At 46.7% G+C, this 20,940-nt stretch overlaps 1 protein-coding gene across 4 annotated transcripts in view; it reads right to left on the bottom strand.

Annotated features, from left to right (window-relative positions):
* The window catches only part of NCS1 (neuronal calcium sensor 1), a 29,384-nt gene extending 14,346 nt beyond the window's left edge, over positions 1 to 15,038 (bottom strand). For 2 of the 4 annotated variants that reach the window (XM_070758655.1, XM_070758657.1), the window contains exon 1: positions 8,280 to 8,907. In XM_070758655.1, coding sequence (XP_070614756.1) covers positions 8,280 to 8,343 — 64 coding nt within the window. In that variant the 5' untranslated portion in view covers positions 8,344 to 8,907. Of the gene's footprint in view, positions 1 to 8,279; positions 9,217 to 14,916 lie in introns of those variants that run through there. The other 2 variants (XM_070758656.1, XM_070758654.1) reach the window with 2 other exon arrangements.
* Between the last annotated feature and the right edge of the window lie 5,902 nt (positions 15,039 to 20,940).

Here is a 20,940-nt window from a genome sequence, read left to right as displayed (position 1 = left end):
ATTTTCCCCAAAATAGTTTCATTAGTAATCAGTTTATTGCTTTCAATTAAGGTGAGCGCGCCCGGCTAATTAACAGAAAAGGTACAGATGTATTCAATGGTATTGAATGTACATAAAATGATTTAGCTTTACTAGATAAATGGCCAAAGCAATGGAAACTGCAGTTTAATGTTTCCAAATGTAAAATAATGCACTTGGGGAAAAGGAATCCTCAGTCTGAGTCTTGCATTGGCAGTTCTGTGTTAGCAAATACTTCAGAAGAGAAGGATTTAGGGGTCGTGATCTCTGACAGTCTCAAAATGGGTGAGCAGTGTGGTCGGGCAGTAGGAAAAGCAAGTAGGATGCTTGGCTGCATAGCTAGAGGTATAACAAGCAGGAAGAGGGAGATTGTGATCCCCTTATATAGAGCGCTGGTGAGACCACATTTGGAATACTGTGTTCAGTTCTGGAGACCTCACCTACAAAAAGATATTGACAAAATTGAACGGGTCCAAAGACGGGCTACAAGAATGGTGGAAGGTCTTAAGCATAAAACGTATCAGGAAAGACTTCATGAACTCAACCTGTATAGTCTGCAGGACAGAAGGAAAAGGGGGGACATGATTGAAACATTTAAATATGTTAAAGGGTTAAATAAGGTCCAGGAGGGAAGTGTTTTTCATAGGAAAGTGAACACAAGAACAAGGGGACACAATCTGAAGTTAGTTGGGGGAAAGATCAAAAGCAACGTGAGAAAATATTATTTCACTGAAAGAGTAGTAGATCCTTGGAACAAACTTCCAGCAGATGTGGTTGGTAAATCCACAGTAACTGAATTTAAACATGTCTGGGATAAACATATATCCATCCTAAGATAAAACACAGGAAATAGTATAAGGGCAGACTAGATGGACCATGAGGTCTTTTTCTGCCGTCAGTCTTCTATCTTTCTATGTTTACTATTACTAGTAGTTTTTTTCTCATCCTTCCTATGAGCCATTTCCTCCCACTTAGGACTGTATAACTGTCACTTGTTGCTTGTATACTTAAGATTTTTATTAATATTGATTGTTTCCTCGTTGCTTATTTGACCCCTATAATCATTAAGTGTTGTACCTGATGATTCTTGACAAATGTCTCTTTTCTTTTATGTACACTGAGAGCATCTGCACCAAAGACAAATTCCTTGTGTGTTCAATCACACTTGGCCAATAAAGAATTCTATTCTATTCTATTCTATTCTATTCTATCCTATCCTATCCTACTCTACTCTACTCTAGAAACCTAAAATGAGTTAGGCCAACTTTAAAGTCCAGTTGTAGATAAGGGACAATTCCTTTGCAGAACACACTTAACTTAGCTGTGGAAAGGTGGGCCAGCCCAGCTGCTGTGGCCTAGAGGTGGAGCTCTTGCCTCACAATCAGGAGGTTGTGAGTTCGATGCTAGGTAGAGGCAAATGTAGAAACCCCTGCTTGGGCAGTGGGTTGGACTAGAAGATCTATAAGGTCCCTTCCAACTCCGTTATTCTGTTTAAAGCGACAACCACTATCCAAGTATTGCAATGAACCCATTTAACAGATTCAGGTTAAGGCTTGTGGTGTGAACCCACCCAGAAATGACGCCAACGCATAGCTACCAGAGTGTTATTAGCACAGAAACAAGGGAAGGTTTCTTAGAATTTTTTTTAAAAAAACCAAACCCTGCCGTTTATAGTCTGACTGAGTTCACACTTCTATAACCATCATTTTTGAGTCTTCGGAGAGGGGCGGCATACAAATCTAATAAATTATTATTATTATTATTATTATTTTGGCATAATCTCCCAAAATTCTGAACCTCTGAATTATGCAGCTGCTCTGGCAAATGGAACATTGTCCTAGACGGTGGATAAAAATAGCAAGACGATTGAATAAAAGCTATAATTTATCGCTAATATCTTGCAGAACACAATCAGGAAATAAACTTGGAGCGGCTACAAGAAAATCTCTCTTTCTTTCCCCCCAGGTCCATTTATTGTCTTGTTCCCTAGAGCTCATGGCTGGACTGATGCTCTGGTAGAGAGGAAGTTATTATTTCCACTCTGCCCGTATAAATATAAATTCTGGGGGTACTTTTTGTTGACCTTTAGGCGAAATTTAAGAGACAAATGTTGCCTTCTGCTGTCAACATAGAAACCTAGAAACCTAGAAGATTGACGGCAGAAAAGGGCCTCATGGTCCATCTAGTCTGCCCTGATACTATTTCCTGTATTTTATCTTAGGATGGATCTATGTTTATCCCAGGCACGTTTAAATTCAGTGACTGTGGATTTATCTACCACGTCTGCTGGAAATTTGTTCCAAGCATCTACTACTCTTTCAGTCAAATAATATTTTCTCACATTGCTTCTGATCTTTCCCCCCACTAACCTCAGATTGTGGCCCCTTGTTCTTGGGTTCACTTTCCTATTAAAAACACTTAAACCCTCCTGAACCTTATTTAAGCCTTTAACATACAGTATTTAAATGTTTCGATCATGTCCCCAATTTCCTTCCTGTCCTCCAGACTATACAGATGGAGTCCATGGAGTCTTTCCTGAAAGGTTTTATTATATAAACTGTGGGGGCACTTTTTGTTATTGTTTAGGCGAAATTTAAGAGGCAAATGTTGCCTTCAGCTACCAACATTCCCAGATGGGAAAAATCAGCTGATAGACTTAGTTTGGAGGGGTGATTAAACAGTCAACACTTACTGACATTTCTGCAAGGCTCCTAGGATTGATTTGCCCCAAAGAATAGGTAGACCTCGAACTTATAACCATTCACTTAGTGAACGCTCAAAGCTACGACGACACTGAATTAGTGGTTGATGACCGATTTTTCAATTTATGACCCTTGCCGCATCTCCATGGTCAGGAGATCATAAGGACATAAGAACACAAGAGCCCTGATGAATTGGGCCAAAGCCCATCGAGTCCAGCATTCTGTGTCCCACAGGAGCCCACCAATGGGGATCTTGAGCAGAAAGAGAAGGAAAAAACCCTCCCTTTCCCCTGACCCCCAAGAAATGGGACCCTAGGGAATCCTGCCTGCCTCAACCAACATAAACCACTTGGACATCTGTTTCAATAGCCACTAATAGATAGATAGATAGATAGATAGATAGATAGATAGATAGATAGATAGATAGATAGATAGATAGATAGATAGATAGATAGATTAGATAGGTTAGATAGATAGATAGATAGATAGATAGATAGATAGATAGATAGATAGATAGATAGATAGATGAGAGAGAGAGAGAGAGAGAGAGATAAATATACTGCTCAAAAAAATAAAGGGAACATTTAAACAACAGAATATAACTCCAAGTAAATCAAAATTCTGTGAACTCAAACTGTCCACTTAGGAAGCAACACTGATTGACAATCAATTTCACATTCTGTTGTCAGCACATTCAACTTTGTACAGAACAAAGTATCCAATGAGAATATTTCATTCATTCAGATCTAGGATGGGTTCTTTGAGTCTTCCCTTTATTTTTTTGAGCAATGGAGATAAAGATAGATAGATAGATAGGTAGATAGGTAGGTAGGTAGAGAACATAAGAAGGGCCCTGCTGAATGGGGCCAAAGCCCATCAAGTCCAGCATTCTGTGTCCCACAGTGGGCCCCCAATTGTCCGTGGGGATCTTGAGCAGAAAGAGAAGGCAAAACCCTCCATTTCCCTTGACCCCCAACAAATGGGACCCAAGGGAACCCTGCCTGCCTCAACCAATATAGAGAAACAGAGAGAAAGAAGGAAGGAGAGAGAGAGAGAAAGAGAGGGAAAGAAGAAAGGAGAGACAGAGAGTAAGAGAGGGAAGGAAGGAGAGAGAGAGAGTAAGAGAGGGAAGAAAGGAAGGAGAGAGAGAGGGAAGGAAGGAGAGAGAGGGAAGGAGGGAGAGAGCATAAGAAGTTAAGAAGAGCCCTGCTGAATGGGGCCACAGCCCATTGAGTCCAGCATTCTGTGGCCCACAGTGACCTACCAATTGTCCATGGGGATCTTGAGCAGAAAGAGAAGGCAAGACCCTCCCTTTCCCTGGACCCCCAACAAATGGGACCCAAGGGGACCCTGCCTGCCTCAACCGACATAGAGGCGGCACATGGACATCCGTTTCAATCACCACCTATGATGCACTTGGCATCCTCCATGAATCTGTCTCATCCTGCCTTGAAGCCCTCCAGGCTGACAGTTGTCACGACCTTTTCTGGAAGGGAATCTTTATCTTTACAGTATTTAGATTTATTTAGATTTGTATGCCGCCCCTCTCCGCAGAATCCCATCAACCAACGACCGTCTGAAGGAAGAGACATTTCCCTCAATTTGTCCTCACTTTCTTACCTTCCTTTCTTACCTATCAAAGTTTGGGTGCTTGGAAACTGGCATGTACTCCTGCCTGTTGCAATTGTGCTACGGCTGTGGGATCCTCCTTTACAACGGCAAAACACCAAGGTCAATCAGCTCGCTTAACAAACACACAAGCAGCCTCAGCTATTTGTTTAATGTCAGCAGGGGGAAGAAAAAGCTTGCAAAATGGAGCAAAAGCTCACTTAACAATCACTTTGGGCTGCACTGCGGTTGTAACTTGAGGACTGCCTAAATCCTTTGCTCGCTCCCATCTCAGCAGATGGTCTTTGGGAGACGTTTAATGCTGGTTGGCGCCGATCGCGATCGAGGAAATGAAAGACAGCCCGTTTTTCTCACCTTCCCCACTGGGCCCTTTTCGCCAACAAAAATCGTATTTACAAGCTTTTATTATTGACGATTCTAAGGAAAAACAGCCAGCCAGCCCACACGAGTGAGTGCGCCGTGGCACGTAGCCAGGTTGAGACACCAAAACCGAACAGCTTTTCTGGGGGCAGAAAGCACGGGTTTTTCTCTGCCCCCCGCCTTGCTCGTTTTTTGTTTTTGTAAAGTGGTGGGGAAATGTTCACTAGCAATTGCGTTTTCTTTGCCGATGATGTTAAGCTATTCTGTTGTGGTTAGCTCTGGCCCAGCTCCTGCCCCAAGGACTGTGGATGTGGGGGAGACATCCACATGCTGCAGGCCTGTTTTGCCCCCGCTGGAATCTGATGATGAAGGCTCCTCTGACCAAGAAGACATGAGTGACAGGGAGGAGGAGAGTCTGGCAGACAGCTCAGAAGGAGATCAATTCTCTAGCTCCTCCTTGGATTCAGAACAAGAGTTAATGATGCAGCCACACATGCGGAGAGCGATGCATAGGCAGCAACAACTGAGAGATTATTATCAAAGAAAATGAGGCCACCTGTGGTTGGGTGGGGCTGTGGTCATTAGTGAGGCTGCTATAAAGAGCAGCCTGTGGGTTTGGCCATTGAGGAGGATTATCTGATCGTTGTGTTTCGTGCCTGCTTTACTGACTTTGACCTTTTGTGTGCTGATTTTTTCCCGTTGTGAAACTAAACCAGGGCAAAGCGTGTGTCACTTGGTGAAAAAAGAAGGACTGTGAATTGCCTCACAGCTGCAAGCTAAGTATCTCAGAACTGATAAGGGACTTGTGCAAATTACCAGTTTGTTTGGAGACCAGTGCTCTTGGCTATACCAAAAGAGGGCTTGGTTTAAGTGACTTTTCATTATAAAGAACATTGTTTTGAATTTTCAAACGTGTGTGTGTCTATAATTGTCTCTGTGCATTTGTGGGAGGATTCTATCACAGAGCTCGACAGAACATATTCAATACCAGCAACAATGCTGCTATCCTTCGAAAGGACCTCGATGACGTAGCCGAATGGTCAAAACCCTGGCAACTTCAAATCTCTACCACTAAATGCTCCCTCTCACACTTTGGAAAAAAAGAATCTGAGCACTAAATTTAAACTTGGAGGAACTGAACTTATTCATGACCCCCACCCTGTCAAAAACCTTGGATTACTCGTACCCAATGACCTAAGTCCTAGAGCCCACTGCAACGACATTGCCAAAAAGGCTTTAAGAGTTGTTAACCTAATCCTTCGAAGCTTCTTCTCTGGTAACACTGATCTACTAACAAGAGCTTACGAAACATTTGTCAGGCCAGTCCTAGAATACAACTCACTTGTATGGAACCGACGTTGCATATCTGACATCAATACAATTGAGAGAGTCCAGAAATATTTCACAAGAAGAGTCCTTCACTCCTCTTCCCGCAACAAAATGCAGTGGTACCTCTATTAAGAAGGCTTCTACTTAGGAACTCTTCTAGATAAGAACCGGGTGTTCAAGATTTTTTTGCCTCTTCTCAAGAACCATTTTCCACTTACAAACCTGAGCCTCCAAAACTGTAACCGGAAAAGGCAGAGAGAAGCCTCCGTGGGGCCTCTCCAGGAATCTCCTGGGAGGAAGCAGGCCCGGAAAAGGCGGGGAGAAGCCTCCGTGGGGCCTCTCTAGGAATCTCCTGGGAGGAAACAGTGCCGGAAAAGGCAGGGAGAAGCCTCTGTGGGGCCTCTCTAGGAATCTCCTGGGAGGAAACAGTGCCGGAAAAGGCAGGGAGAAGCCTCTGTGGGGCCTCTCTAGGAATTTCCTGGGAGGAAACAGAGCCGGAAAAGGTGAGGAGAAGCCTCCGTGGGGCCTGTCTAGGAATCTCCGGGGAGGAAACAGGGCCTCAACCCTCCCCGTGGTTTCCCCAATCGCACGCCTTATTTGCTTCTACATTGATTCCTATGGCATTGAAAGCTGGGAAAGTAAGTGAGAGGAGGCCAAAGATTGGACAAATGGCACTGAAAATGTCTAAGAATTCAACGCAGCCATCGCCTATCTACTCCTTGTGTAAAAGGGCCTGCTCCTCCTTCTCCTCTTCCTGTCTCACCATCTCCTCCTCCTCTCTTCTTCCGTTTCCTTCTTCTCCTCCTTTCCCCCTTCGTTCTCCTTCTCTTGTTCCTCCTTCTACTCCTCCCCCTTCTCTTATTCCATTTTCTTCTTCTCCTCTTCTTCCCCATCTCTTCTCCTCCTCCTCCTCCCTCCTCCTTTCCCTTTCTTCCTCCTCCTCCCTCCTCCCTATTCTTCCTCCTCCTCCTTTCCCAGTATCTTTCCTCCTTCTTCTCTCTTCTTCCCCTTCCTCCTCCTTCTCTCCTTCTCCCCATATCTCTCCTCCTCCTCCTCCTCCTCCTCTCCCTTTCCTCCTCCTCCTCCCTATTCTTCCTCCTCTTCCTGGCTCACCTCCTCCTCCTCCTCCTCCTGCTTCTCCTCTTCTTTCGTTTCCTCCTCTTCCCCTCCTTCTCCCCTCACCCCATAGCTCTCCTCCTCCTCCTCTCCCTTCACAGTTCCCTCTCCCCCTCCTCCTCCTCCTCTCCCAGGATCTCTCCTCCTCTTCCTTTCCTGGCAGGTCCCTCCCCCTGGGGCTCCTTCCCAGCCCCCGCCCACCCCAGGAGAAGCCAAAGGGGAGGACAGAGGCTGCATGAATCACTGGAAAAGAAGGAGAGACAGAGAGAGAGAGAGAGAGAGAGAGAGCCCCCTCCTCCTCCTCCTCCTCGTTCCTCTTCTTCTGCAGCCCTGACAATAATAACACCCCAACAGGAGCCTTCTCCCCCCCCTCCCTCCTTCCCTCCCCCCTCCCCCTCCCGCCCCTCCATAAAGCAATGCAGCAGATTGCACCATGCAACTCAAGCAGCCCTCCAAGGCTGCTCCTTTCCCTGCTGGGGCCTGGGCTTGCAGGAGCAGGAGTGTTCCTAGGCGCAGCAGCAACACAATGTACACACACACACACACACACACACACACACACACAGAGAGAATATATTCCTCCCCGCCCCACAGAAAAGAGGTGGGGGGAGGAATCAAGCCTGTTTTGAGCCCAAAGGTCTCTCATCAGGAGACAGGTCTAGAAAGTGCCAAATAGGACGGTTTGGTGGTATGGGTGGGGAAGAGAAGGGGAGGGAAGGGAAGAGAGGGGAAGGGAAGGGGAGGGGAAGGGGAGGAAGGAAGGAAGGAAGGAAGGGGAAGGGAGGGAAAGAAGGGAGGGAGAGGGAAGGGGAAAGGAAAGGAAGGAAGAATAAGTAGGAAGAGAAGGCAGAAGGAAAGAAGGAATGAAGGAAGGGAAGAAGGAAGAGAAGGGAGGGAGGGAGAGGGAAGGGGGGAGGAAGGAAAAAGAAGAAAGGAAGGGAGGAGAGGAAAGAAGGAAGAAAGAAGGGAGGGAGGGAAGGGAGGGAGGGAAGAATGAATGAATGAATGAAGGGAAGAAGGAAGGAAGGAAGGAAGGAAGGAAAAAGAGGAAAAGGAAGGACGGGCCGGGGAACAAGGCAGAGGCACAGCAGAAGAGAAGTCCAAAAGGAGGGAAAGAAAACTCACAGTACGTTTTCCTGGTCAGCTCTTCCACGACTTCGGGCTTGAGTTTGCTGTTGGACTTGCCCATGGCGCAGGCGTAGGGCTCCTCCAGGCTCAGCGAGGCATCCACGGGGGCCGGCGGCTCTCCTGGGCTGGAGGAAGACTCATATAGGAGGCTGGTTGGGAAGAGGGGGGGAGGGGGTGCCAAGTCCAGGGGCTGTGGGCCCGGCTGGCCCTCCTCCGAAACCGGACCCTCTCGGTCTGCCCGCAATGCCGCCCGCCAGCCGCAGGAGAAGAAGCCGGGTGGGAGGGACCAGCCGCAACCCGGTCCTTCTTTTGGGGGTGGGGGGTCTTCAAAGAAGCCTCTGCAGATGACAAGCCGCCCTCAGTGGCTCCATCCCTGGGCTGGCGGCGGTGGTGGGAAGCTGGCGTTCGTCTCCGCGTCCTCGAGAGAAAACAACAGAAGGAGGAAGAAGAGAATGAGAGAAAGAGAAAGCGGGAGAGGGAGAATTCCAAACTGGAGGACAAGGAGCCAGCAAGGCCCGAAAATGAATGGGTTTCTCTCCGCTGCCTTTGCCACCTGCTCTGTTTTTGCAAAGCAGGGAGGGGGGAAGGGGTTTCTCTCTCTCTCTCTCCTGCCCAGAGCTGTGCCAAGTGTTGCCGCGCGGTCGTCCCTGGTTACAAACGCCCTCCTTCCTCTCCCTCGCCTCCCTTCCCTCCCCGGCTCTGCTTGGCCGCCACCGCTGCTGCTTCTACTGCTGCAGTCGAGGCGGCTCGGATCTTGCACCAATAAGGGACCAAGGCAGAGAGGGCGGAGGGAAGGAGGGAGGGGTGGGTGGGTGCGCCTGTCTATTGTCTCCTCCTCCCCTTCCTCCCCCTCCTCTCCCCCTCCTCTTCCTCCTCCTCCTTTTCCTCCTTGTCCTCCCTCCTCCTCTTCTCCTCTTCCTCCCCTTCCTTCTCCTCCTTCTTCCTTCTTCTCCTCTTCCTCCTCCCCTTCCTCCTCTTCCCCCCTCCTCCTACTTTTCCTCCTCCTTCTCCTCCTTCTTCTCCTCCTCCTCCTCTTCCCCCCTCCTCCTACTTTTCCTCCTCCTTCTCCTCCTTCTTCTCCTCCTCCTCCTCTTCCCCCCTCCTCCTACTTTTCCTCCTCCTCCTCCTCTTCCTCCTTCTCCTCCTTCTTCTCTTCCTCCTCCTCTTCCTTCCCCTCCTCCTATTCCTCCTCCTCCTCCTCTTCCTCCTTCTCCTCCTTCTTCTCTTCCTCCTCCTCTTCCTTCCCCTCCTCTTCCCCCCTCCTCCTCTTCCTCCTCCTCCTCTTCCTCCTTCTTCTTCCCCTCCTCTTCCTTCCCCTCCTCTTCCTCCTCCCCCTCCGATTCCTCTTCCTCCCGCTGGGTTTCTTCTGCCCCCCTCAATCGACCAGGGCCTGGCAAAGCAGGAGGGCAGGGAGGAAAGGGAAGGAGAGAGCATGACAAAAGGTTTTGCCAAGTGCATTTTTTGGCCAAGGGAGTTTTAGAAAGGAGACTCCGCAACTCAGACTCGCAGGCATCACGTCACCCAGCTAGGTGACAGCACGAGTCTTCGGAGAGGGGCGGCATACAAATCCAAATAATAAATAAATAAATAAATGAGGGGGAGGTGGGGTTTGGCTCCCTGTTCTGATGTAAAGCAAGGTCTAAGCCGGATGGTTTGCTGGAGGACGTTTCATGACCTGGCTAGGTAACTTTGTCAGTGCTATTTGGGTTTGTGGAGAGGAGGAAGAGGAGGAGGAGGAAAAGGAAGATGGTACTTCCTCGGTACTTCCTGAGCTTGGTGGTCTTCTTGCAGATGTTTCATGACCCAACTAGGTAATGTCCCCCTTGTAACTTGGAACAGTTGTAAGTTGAGGACACCTGTATTAAAATCAGGACCTTGGAGAGCTCTCCATCAGCCTTGTTGATTTTGCCTATTAAAATAATCCAAGGGGGATTAACAGAGATCTTGAGCCCTAAGAGATGATTAGGCTAGAGGACCCCAAACCTTCAGACCTCAGGGATCACCAAATTCGTAATATTAAATCCCGTACACGACTAATATGATCTGACTAATAACTGGTTGGGTGGGCGTGGCTATGTGGTCATAGGAGTGGGTAGGTGTGGCCAACTCAATGTCACTCACATTGAAGGGTGCCAGCCTCTACTTGTCCCTCCCCTCCTTCCTGCCTGGGCTCCTTAGCGCCCCAATAGGAAGCTTTCTTTCTTTCTTTCCTTCCTTCTTTCTTTCTTTCTTTCCTTCTTTCCTTCCTTCCTTCTTTCTTTCCTTCCTTCCTTCCTTCTTTCCTTCTTTCTTTCTTTCCTTCCTTCCTTCTTTCTTTCTTTCTTTCTTTCTTTCTTTCTTCTATGCCGCCCATCCTGAAGGACTCAGGGTGGCTTACAATGACATAAAAATACAAATACAATACAATAAAAGAAGTCAAATATCAAAATCTAAAACTACAAAACGATAAAACCCCAATGAAAACCCACAGTTTAAGCATCCAATCAACATACAAGCATACCATTCACACAATTTGGCCTTGTTGTTGGAGCCAAGCAGCCACCACGAGAGAAAGAGTTGGCAAAATGGCGCAGTTCTAATTGGATCGGGCCAAGAAGGAGGCTCGGCAGAAGCACCTCACTGAGGACTAGGAGCATAGGCTTTCCAAGCAGAGTGGCACCTGGAGGCTCAGCGGGCTGAGATGGTCAGCCAATTCCAAGCCATGATGTTGTCCTACTGGAACAAGGCCCTCGGGCTCTTCGCCACCAGCGATGCTTCCCTCCAGCCTTCACCCAAAGCCCCCCACCAGGAGGCCGAAGCAGACCCCAAGTTGCAATTTCTGCCCCCCTCCAACTTGCACAAAAAGACCCCAAAGGGGGAGACACTCTACAGCAACACAAATGTTCATTGCATGTATCCAACCCAAGGGGTGTACAGTGGTACCTCTACCTAAGAACGCCTCTACTTATGAATTTTTCTAAATAAGAACCGGTTGTTCAAGGTTTTTTTTGCCTCTTCTCAAGAACCATTTTCCACTTACAAACCAAAGCCTCCAAAACTATAACTGGAAAAGGCAGGGAGAAGCCTCCGTGGGGCCTCTCTAGGAATCTCCTGGGAGGAAACAAGGCCGGAAAAGGCAGGGAGAAGCCTCCGTGGGGCCTCTCTAGGAATCTCCTGGGAGGAAGCAAGGCCAGCAAAGGCAGAGAGAAGCCTCCGTGGGGCCTCTCTAGGAATCTCCTGGGAGGAAACAGGGCCGACAAAGGCGGGGATAAGCCTCCGTGGGGCCTCTCAAGGAATCTCCTGGGAGGAAACAGGGCCGGAATAGTCAGGGATAAGCCTCCGTGGGGCCTCTCTAGGAGTCTCCTGGGAGGAAACAGGGCCTCCACCCTCCCTGTGGTTTCCCCAATCGCACGCCTTATTTGCTTTTACATTGATTCCTATGGGAAAAGTTGCTTCTTCTTACAAACTTTTCTGCTTAGGAACCTGAATTAAGTTTGTAAGTAGAGGCACCACTGTAGTTTGAAAACCCCTGATTTAGTGCAATATAAAAAATGCAAATATTTTTTTCTGCAGACCACCAAAATATTTCTCGTCATCAGTTGGCGGCTGCTGGATTAGACTATTAAAAGGCCTCTGCCCGTTTCGATAAATTTCTCTGGGGCCAGGAATGATGGATGCAACAAAGCAATTTCCCCCTCTGAATGATGAAGACATAAAAGCCAAGTCCTGTCCGAATGGATTAAAATGATGCCCCTCCTGCCACAGCTTGTCAGGTTCTATTCCAAAATTAGCAGGGTTGAGCCAGAAAAGAGGGAAGACCAAATTTTGGTCAAGATGTTATGTAAGGAAAGGAGGCCAAGAAAAAACCCGAAAACCCCAACCCAACAACAAAAGGCTTCTCTCCGCTCCACACCAGATTGTTCAAAAGAGTTTGCTTTTTAAATGCCTTCCGAGGAAGAGGCTGTCTGGAGGAAGTGTGAAGTTGCTGTACTTATTTTGTAGCAAGATGGCCAGGGAAATAACAGAGTTTGTTCTTCCTTAGATTGTTTTTCCTGGGGGCCGAATGGAAGAGGGTAGAGGCAGCCAGAGAAGTTGCAGATGGCTGGAGAGATTCTTTCTTTCTTTTTCTTTCTTTCTTTCTTTCCTTCCTCCTTTGACTTCACCATCATTCCTTCCTTCCTTCCTCCTTTGACTACACCATCATTCCCTCCTTCCTTTCTCCTTTGACTTCACCATCATTCCTTCCTTCCTTCCTTCCTTTCTCCTTTGACTTCACCATCATTCCTTCCTTCCTTCCTCCTTTGACTTCACCATCAATCATTCCTTGCTTCCTTCCTCCTTTGACTTCACCATCATTCCTTCCTTCCTTCCTCCTTTGACTTCACCATCATTCCTTCCTTCCTTCCTTCCTTTGACTTCACCATCATTCCTTCCTTCCTTCCTTCCTTCCTCTCTCCTTTGACTTCACCATCATTCCTTCCTTCCTTCCTTTCTCCTTTGACTTCACCATCATTCCTTCCTTCCTTCCTTCCTCCTTTGACTTCATCATCATTCCTTCCTTCCTTCCTCTCTCCTTTGACTTCACCATCATTCCTTCCTTCCTTCCTTTCTCCTTTGACTTCACCATCATTCCTTCCTTCCTTCCTTCCTCCTTTGACTTCACCATCATTCCTTCCTTCCTTCCTCCTTTGACTTCACCATCATTCCCTCCTTCCTTTCTCCTTTGACTTCACCATCATTCCTTCCTTCCTTCCTCCTTTTACTCCACCATCATTCCTTCCTTCCTTCCTTCCTTCCTTCCTCCTTTGACTTCACCATCATTCCTTCCTTCCTTCCTTCCTCCTTTGACTTCACCATCATTCATTCATTACTTCCTATCATTCATTCATTCATTGCTTTCTTTTTTAATTTCCTTTTTTAAAAAAACAGTATTTCTGTCATAGGGGCTAATACCAATTGAGGGTTTTAATTTCTCTCTACAATGTGATTTCCCTACTGTGGAACAGGTGTGTAAATTAAAGAATTCATAACGAAATATGTTTGGCCTCTGATACTTTGAATTTTCTCTTTTGCTTGGAGGTGGGGAAATGTGTGGGTCTAACTTTCCTTTCTTTCTTCCTTCCTTCCCTCCCCATTTCTTTCCTTCCTTCCTCCCTCCCTCCCTTCCTCCTTCCCTCCCCCTATCCTTCCTTTCTTCCTCCCTCCCTCCCTCCTTCCCTCCTTCTTTCTTTCTTTCTTTCTCTTCCTTTCCTTCTTTCCTTGACTTTACCATCTTCCTTCTTCCTTCTTGGTCCTAAGTCCCTATTTTTAGTGCTGTTATAACTTCAGATGGTCACTAAATGAATGGCTATAAGTCAAGGACATCCTGTTACTCACCCTCTGCTTAGATACCACCGCTGGTCAACTTTGGTTGCTTCTTTAAAAGCCAAGGAGGAACTTAGCTGCTTAATGCCCAAAAAGCAGACCACATGAAAATGTTAAAAAAAAACAACCCAGAAGAAAACCTTTCCAAATTGTCTCTGTATTGCTGAGAAAATTCCAGAAGCAGACAGATTCATGAAATCAGGGGGAGGTTTGAAACAAACACACACACACACAATATACTGCTCAAAAAAAATAAAGGGAACCCTCCAAGAACCCATCCTAGATCTGAATGAATGAAATATTCTCATTGGATACTTTGTTCTGTACAAAGTTGATGGTGCACAACAGCAGGTGAAATTGGTTGTCAGTGTTGCTTCCTAAGTGGACAGTTTGATTTCACAGAAGTTTGATTTACTCGGAGTTATATTGTATTGTTTAAGTGTTCCCTTGATTTTTTTGAGTCCTGTATTTTTCCTTCTCCTGCAATCTTCATCCTTACTCTAGCAATAATACTAAGAGCTGCCAAGAAACGGATCCAGTACCGATTTAAGCCAGGTTTGTCTCTATAATCTGGATCAGACTCCGCACTTTAAAAAGCTGGTTCGGTTCGGGGCGCTGCAACCGACCCCGGGTGTGTTTCCCACGCCCAACGCACCCTGCGTTCGCTCCGGGATTTATTTCACGCCAGAGCTTCCCACAACCTCTGAACACGCGTCAACAGACTCCAAGGCGATCCTGAGCAAGCTCTTGGCGCGGGAGAAGCCGAAACCGAAGCCGGTCCCGAGGATGCGGGAGCCAAACGCGACACCCCATCCATCCTCTCCTTGCTCCCAAATCTAGCTTTAAAATCTAGCTGGAAACGAAGGTGACTTTATTCCACCAGCCACGGTTGAAAATAAGCCCCCAGCCTCGTTCAGTCACCTTCATGGCGGGGGGGGGGGTTGAGGGGGAGGCTGAAAAAGCCTGCCCTTCCCCCACCCGTTCAACTTCCCCTTCCCCCACACACCCCCAAGCTACCTTCCCCATTTCCCGTTGATGCGCTTTTGCGCGTCATCCTTGGCTTTGCCAAGAAAGGCGAGGCGAAGACGCGCCGCTCGGATGACGAACGATGGGGGTGGGGGGAGCAGGAGCAGACAGCAAGGGGGAGAGGGGGGAGGCAAGGAGGCCACGTGGAGCTGGAAACGTTGGGGGGGCGGTTGCAAAAAACAGCTCGTTCCGCGCAGCCTCCCCAAGGATAAGATCCTCTCCATCTCCAACAAAGGACACCGCCAAGCGCGCTTTGGCTACTTACTCGCCTGCGGGCGCCGGTTGCAGAAGCCAACGAGGCGGGATCGGCTGGCGGACGGTGCCCGGGAAGCTGAGCCTGGGTTGGGGGCGGGCGCCGGGAAGGGAAGGAAGGAAGGAAGGAGACCCGCCCTCGCCAGCTTCTTGAAAGGGGTGCGTGGGTAGGTAGGTGGGCGAGGCCAGGCGGGCGATTGGGATCAGCTTCCTGCCGAATCTTGCCCAAGGTTGATTCCGGGACTCTCCTTTTTTAGGAAAATCTAGTGGCGGCATCCCTTAGCGCAGGGGTCTCCATTCCAACCTTGGCAACTTTTAGTAACAAGAGTTGGAAGGGATCTTGGAGGTCTTCTTGTCCAACCCCTGCTTAGACAGGAAACCCTTCACACAGATGGTTCTCCACATCTGCTTAAAATCTTCCAGTGTTGGAGCAGTCACAACTTCTGGAGGCAACTTCTGTTCCACTGGTTAATTGTTCTGTCAGGAAATTTATCCTTAATTCTAAGTTACTTCTCTCCTTTAGTTTCCACTCATTGCTTCTTGTTCCAACCTCAGGTGCTTTGGAGAATAGCTTGACTCCTTATTCTTTGTGGCAACCCCTGAGATATTGGAAGGTTGCTATCCTGTCTCCCCTGGTCCTTCTTTTCATTAAACCAGCCATGCCCAGTTCCTGCAACCATTCGTGTTTTAACCTCCAGTCCCCTAATCCTCTTTGTTGCTCTTCTCTGCACTCTTTCTAGAGTCTCAATATCCTTTTGGATCGTGGCAACCAAAACTTACCAAGGCCTTCTAAAGTGGCAGTAACAATTTGCATCAACATGATATAGTCATCAAAATCGGGGTGTCCAGGGGCAAAGCATTTTGAAATATTTCCCTGATATTTCCGACATTTCCCTGTAACTTGCGATCTAGTGAAGGCCCGGTCGTAGATGACGTCATACCAAAGAGCCAAGCCATGGAGAAATATCGATAGCTGAGGAAGCAAGTTGTTGCCAGTTATGCTCATGTCTACTTGACTCTGCCAGGCAGCGCAATCCGGGTTTTTTTTTTTTACATGATTTTTCCAACTTTTAAACATTTCTTTTCTGATTTGTTTTTTTCACAAATTCCCTGATATTTCCCAAACCGCCAATTTCCTTGATAATTCCATTTTCCAGGTTTGCTGGACACCCTGCAACATACAACAGGGCATTCAAAGTTACGATGTCACTGAGAAAAGTGACGTATGACTGATTTTCACACTTAACGACCGTTGCATTTCCCCCCTTACAATTCACGTGATCAAAAATTTTGAAGCATGGCAGCTGGGTTCATATTTGTGACGGACGCGGTGTTGCGATTCCTTTTTCGCGGGAAGCGAAGTCAATGGGGAAGCCAGATTCACTTACGCATGTGACTAACTTTGTAATTTAATAGCAGCAACTGACTTATCAAATGTGATTCTGTAACCCACTTAGTCAATGTCTCAATGTAATAATTTATTATAATATAAATTTGGGGGTTAGTTGTGATGGCAACTGCTTTTAGGCAATTTTAATCAAACCTCCTGAGATCATATATTCATTCCTCCTTTTGAATAAATCCAAAATACTAGAAAGAATATTTCTGTGAAGGAAGGAAGGAAGGAAGGAAAGAAGGAAGGAAGGAAGGGGGAGCGAGGAAGGAAAGGGTGAGGAAGGAAGGAAGGAAGGGGGAGCGAGGGAGGGAAGGAAAGAAAGAAAGTTAGACCCACAATTTCCCCATCTCCAAGCAAAAGAGGGAATTCAAATTATCAGAGGCCAAACATACTTCGTTATGAATTCTTTAATTTATACACCTGTTCCACAGTAGGGAAATCACATTATATATAGAGAAATTAAAACCCTCAATTGGTATTAGCCCCTATGACAGAAATACTGTTATTTTATTTTTATTTTTTTTAAAAAAAAAAGGAAATTAAAAAAGGACCGAGCCCCCCACCCCCCACCCCTGAGATCCTAAATGAAATTTCCCCATTAAAAAAGTCCCAAGTGTACTTTGCGTTGTTGTTGTTGTTTAAAAGAAATTGGGAATTTTTTGAGGTCTTGCAAGAGGACATTACGTTTTTCCCTTCTCTCCCTTTTGGAGTGAAATGGGGAAGAGAAAAAATAAACCATTATTCCCAGATGAACCTGGAAGTTTTTCCAACTGGTCCTGCTTGCTGTTTTGAAATTTTTCTTGGATTAAAACTTTTACATCTTCAGGAATGGACTAGAAAAATGCATGGGAAACAACAGCACTGGGAGGAATAATAATAATAATTATTATTATAATGAAACCCGCCGTGGGAAGAAAACTTGAAAAAATGGGGAGTGGAAAAAAACCTCCATCTTAAGGAGTTTCACTTCAAATCCCTCCAAGCGGACTTCAACTCCCAGAATTCCACCTATCTTGGAGCAGGCTGGCTGGAGGATTCTGGGAGTTGAAGTCCATCCATTGCAAAACCACCAAAGTTGATAAAACATCGTTCTGTTCAGCTCTCCAACTCTTGTTCCTGTCTCAAGCAGCCCCCAAATCAATCAAAATTTTGCTTTAAAAAAAGGAATGGATTAGCAGAGGCTGTTGGGTTTTAGGGAATACCCCAAGTCCTTTTTTCTGGAATCTTTGGACCTCCGATGGAGTTGGAAAGTCACAGAGGAAAATGTGATTTCTCCCAGACCCAAAACCAGCCATTCTCATATTCCGACACCCTCACATCTCTCTGAGACTTCCCGCCCCGAGCCCAGGGGGATAGTTTTGACCGTTTCCAAAATGAACAAATGACCAAACAGGAAAAAAAAATAGCAACAGTCACACACTCAAACTCTGGCAGGGACAGGAAAGTTTAAGGCATGGCACACTCGAATGCTCCCACCTCAGCTTTGTTCTGTTTGTTTAGGGGAAAGCAAGATTATGGGGAGGGGGGGATGGAGATAGAGCGAGCAGCATTTTGCATCCCTTAACCAGGTTGCATCGTGAAAATGCTGCAATGCACCAAACCTCTTTTTGCAGGCATGCTCTCCCCGGGAAGACCGGCGATCTTGGGGGATAGATTGTGCCGTGAGAGAATAAACAGGCACTGCAGAAACTTTTTCCAGGTGACGGTCGGGTTTTAGAAGGGGCAACAGCTGGAGAGCCGTTTCCACTAGGGGCTCCCGGAGGCCCGCTAGGAGGACAGGGGCACATGAATTCACACGGATTCAAAACTCCTAAGCAGAAGTCTTGATATTCTCCAAGCAGACTGCTCGGACTGCAAAGACATTCCCCCTGTGGCTCCCCCCATTATATTTTCACTAATACGAGGGTTATCAGGTTGTCTGAAACCCACTTTGGTGCACCCAGTGTGAAAGGAAGCCGAATCTGGGGCTTGACCAGTAGAAGCGAAAGTCATCTCGTCCGGCAATGTCACCAAGATCCAGTTCAAAACTAAACCAAGGTGCACAGTTCCCATTAGCTTTTGACCTAGGTTGACTAACAAGGGATATACATCCTAGACAATTCTCGGGGTGTGCTACGTGAGCCACCGAGCCAGGGAGTGCGTCTTGCAGATTTACAGTTACACAAAAGGGAAGGCTGCCACCCGAAACTTATTCCCGCATTCGCAACTGACTGTCATGAATGTTTGAGGAGTCTATCGGTCCCCAGACCTACGTTACCAGATGCCGGTTTCAGCCACAGCCCAAGAAGGATCGGCAGTGGAGTCGAATTAGAAGAGTTAGCCGTAAAGCTAAAACAAGAAGAATTAGCTATAGAAGAGTTAGCTAGAGATTAACAAAGGAGAAGGCTCAGCTATAGAGCTTAGAAGACTTAGCCATAGGGTTTAACATAGAGAAGGCTCAGCTATAGAGCTTAACAAGAACAGTTAGCTAGAGAGATTAACAAAGGAGAAGGCTCAGCTATAGAGTTTAGAAGACAGTCATAGTTTAACAAGGAGAAGACACAGCTATAGAACTCAGAAGACTTAGCCATAATGTTTTACAAGAAGGCTCATCTATAGAGCTTAAAAAAAGAGTTAGCTAGAGAGATTAACAAATGAGAAGGCTCAGATATAGAGCTTAGAAGACAGCCATAGAGTTTAACAAGGAAAAAACTTAAATATGGAGTTTAACAAGAAGGGTTAGTCATAGACCTTAACAAGGAGAAAAAATAGCTATAGAGCTTAAAAAGTAAACTTAGCCACATGATTGAACAAGAAAATTTAGCTGTGGTACTTAACAAAAGAGGATTAGCTATAGAGTTTAAGGAGAATAGAATGTCACGAGAAAAGTTAGCCCTAGAGCTCAACAAGGAGAAAGCTTAGCTATAGAGCTTAGAGAAGAGTTAGCCATAGATCTTAACAAGAAAATTTAACAAGACCTGTAGAATTTAACACAGAGAAGGGATTAGCAATAGAGCTCAAAGTGTTAAACAATAAAGCTTAACAAGAAGGGTTAGCAGTAAAGCTTAAATGATCTCTTTCCCGAAGGCTGGATCCTAGATCTCTGGGATAGATACATCATCAGCAGTAGATTCACTCGGTAGCTGGGATCAGGAAAAGACCCAAGGATTACGAACTCACGTCTACCTTCTTGCTAAGAGCTGTAAAATCACTCTTGCTTCCTAGCCAACATCTATTTACTCCAGAGAGCTAAATGATAGCTTCTCCGAATCTTTGGCGACCTCCAAACGGCAATAACTAGGGTTTAGAGAAGCAGCCATCCATAATCTGCTGGAGCCATCAAATGAAGCGACCCTTTACCACCAAGAGAGAATGCAACATGCCGTCATATTCTGCAATCTTAATTTATCCAAATACACGGCCAGGGGTCTTTCCCAAAGGCTATCTTCTAAGCAATGACTTCATTTCAAGCCATCAACCCACAAAGGGTTAAATCCACCCGAAAGCTAAAAAGAAAGAAAGAAAAAAGAAGATCCACATTATGTTGACAGTGACAGCCAGAGAGGCAAACCAAGAGCGAAGGCAGTCGGTTTGGGCTTAAACCCTGATGGCTTTTAAACCATGGTTTGTGGCTCGGCGTGATAGGGGAACACGTCAGTCCCCCGCGCGTCTGTTGACTGACCTAAACATGCTGTCATTGCTTCAAGTTGTTATGTTGACCAGCCGTGCTACACAAAGAGCAGAGCCTTATTTTGTAAAATGAACCTAGTGACAAGGGCCTTTTTAATTTTTCCCAGGAACCTATTCTGGGAATTGAGAGTCCAAAATAGGCAACGGTTTTACAGAGCGTAGAGAGAGGATTTTATGGGTGAATTAGGCAGGCTTAAAGAGTTTTATAACGCCATTTTCTTCCCACGGGTTACAACACCCTTCCCTGCTTTTATGACGAAGAGAAACGGAAGGAAATAATAATAATAATAATAATAATAATAATAATAATAATTTACTACTTAAACTCTCCCGCCGTTGCATACGTTCCCGCCCCCCCGGAGCGAAGGCTATGGAAACAAGACGGAAGCAGCAATTTCAAAAAAAAACCCACAACTGGGAGGAGAACAGGAATGGCTCCCTCCTTGCCCACCGCTCCAACAAAAGCTTTAAAAAAGGGGGGGGGAGATTAAACACAGCAGGGGGGGGGCATTCAAGCCGGCCACCCAAAGAACACACACAAAAGCTTTCCAATTCACCTCCCAAGCAGTTCACCCTATTTTTATAATTTGGAAAGCAGCGCGCATTGCTCCACTGCTACGCGCACCTGTCCGAGGGGCACTTCCAAGCCCGCCGCTTCCCCAAACCGGAAGTCCAAGTGTTCTGGATAACGCAAAGGAGATGTGGGGTGGAAGGGGAAACAGAGGACGAGGGGGAGAGAGAGAGAGAGGGAGGGAGGGGATGGAGATGGAGAGAGAAGAAGAGAGGGAGGGAGGGAGAGGAAGAAAGGGAGGAGGGAGAGAGAGAGGAAGGGAGAGGGAGAGAGGAGAGGGAGGGAGAGGAGGGAGGGGAAGAAGAATAGGAGAGGGAGGTAAAGGACGGGGATGGACACGAAAAGGAGAAAGAAGAAGAGAGAGGAAGGGAGGAAGAAAGAGAGGGAAGGAGGAGGGAAAG

This window comes from Erythrolamprus reginae, chromosome 8 (genome assembly GCF_031021105.1).
Source record: "Erythrolamprus reginae isolate rEryReg1 chromosome 8, rEryReg1.hap1, whole genome shotgun sequence".
Taxonomy (NCBI): Eukaryota; Metazoa; Chordata; class Lepidosauria; order Squamata; family Dipsadidae; genus Erythrolamprus; species Erythrolamprus reginae.
This window is presented reverse-complemented; position numbering and strand designations above follow the sequence as displayed.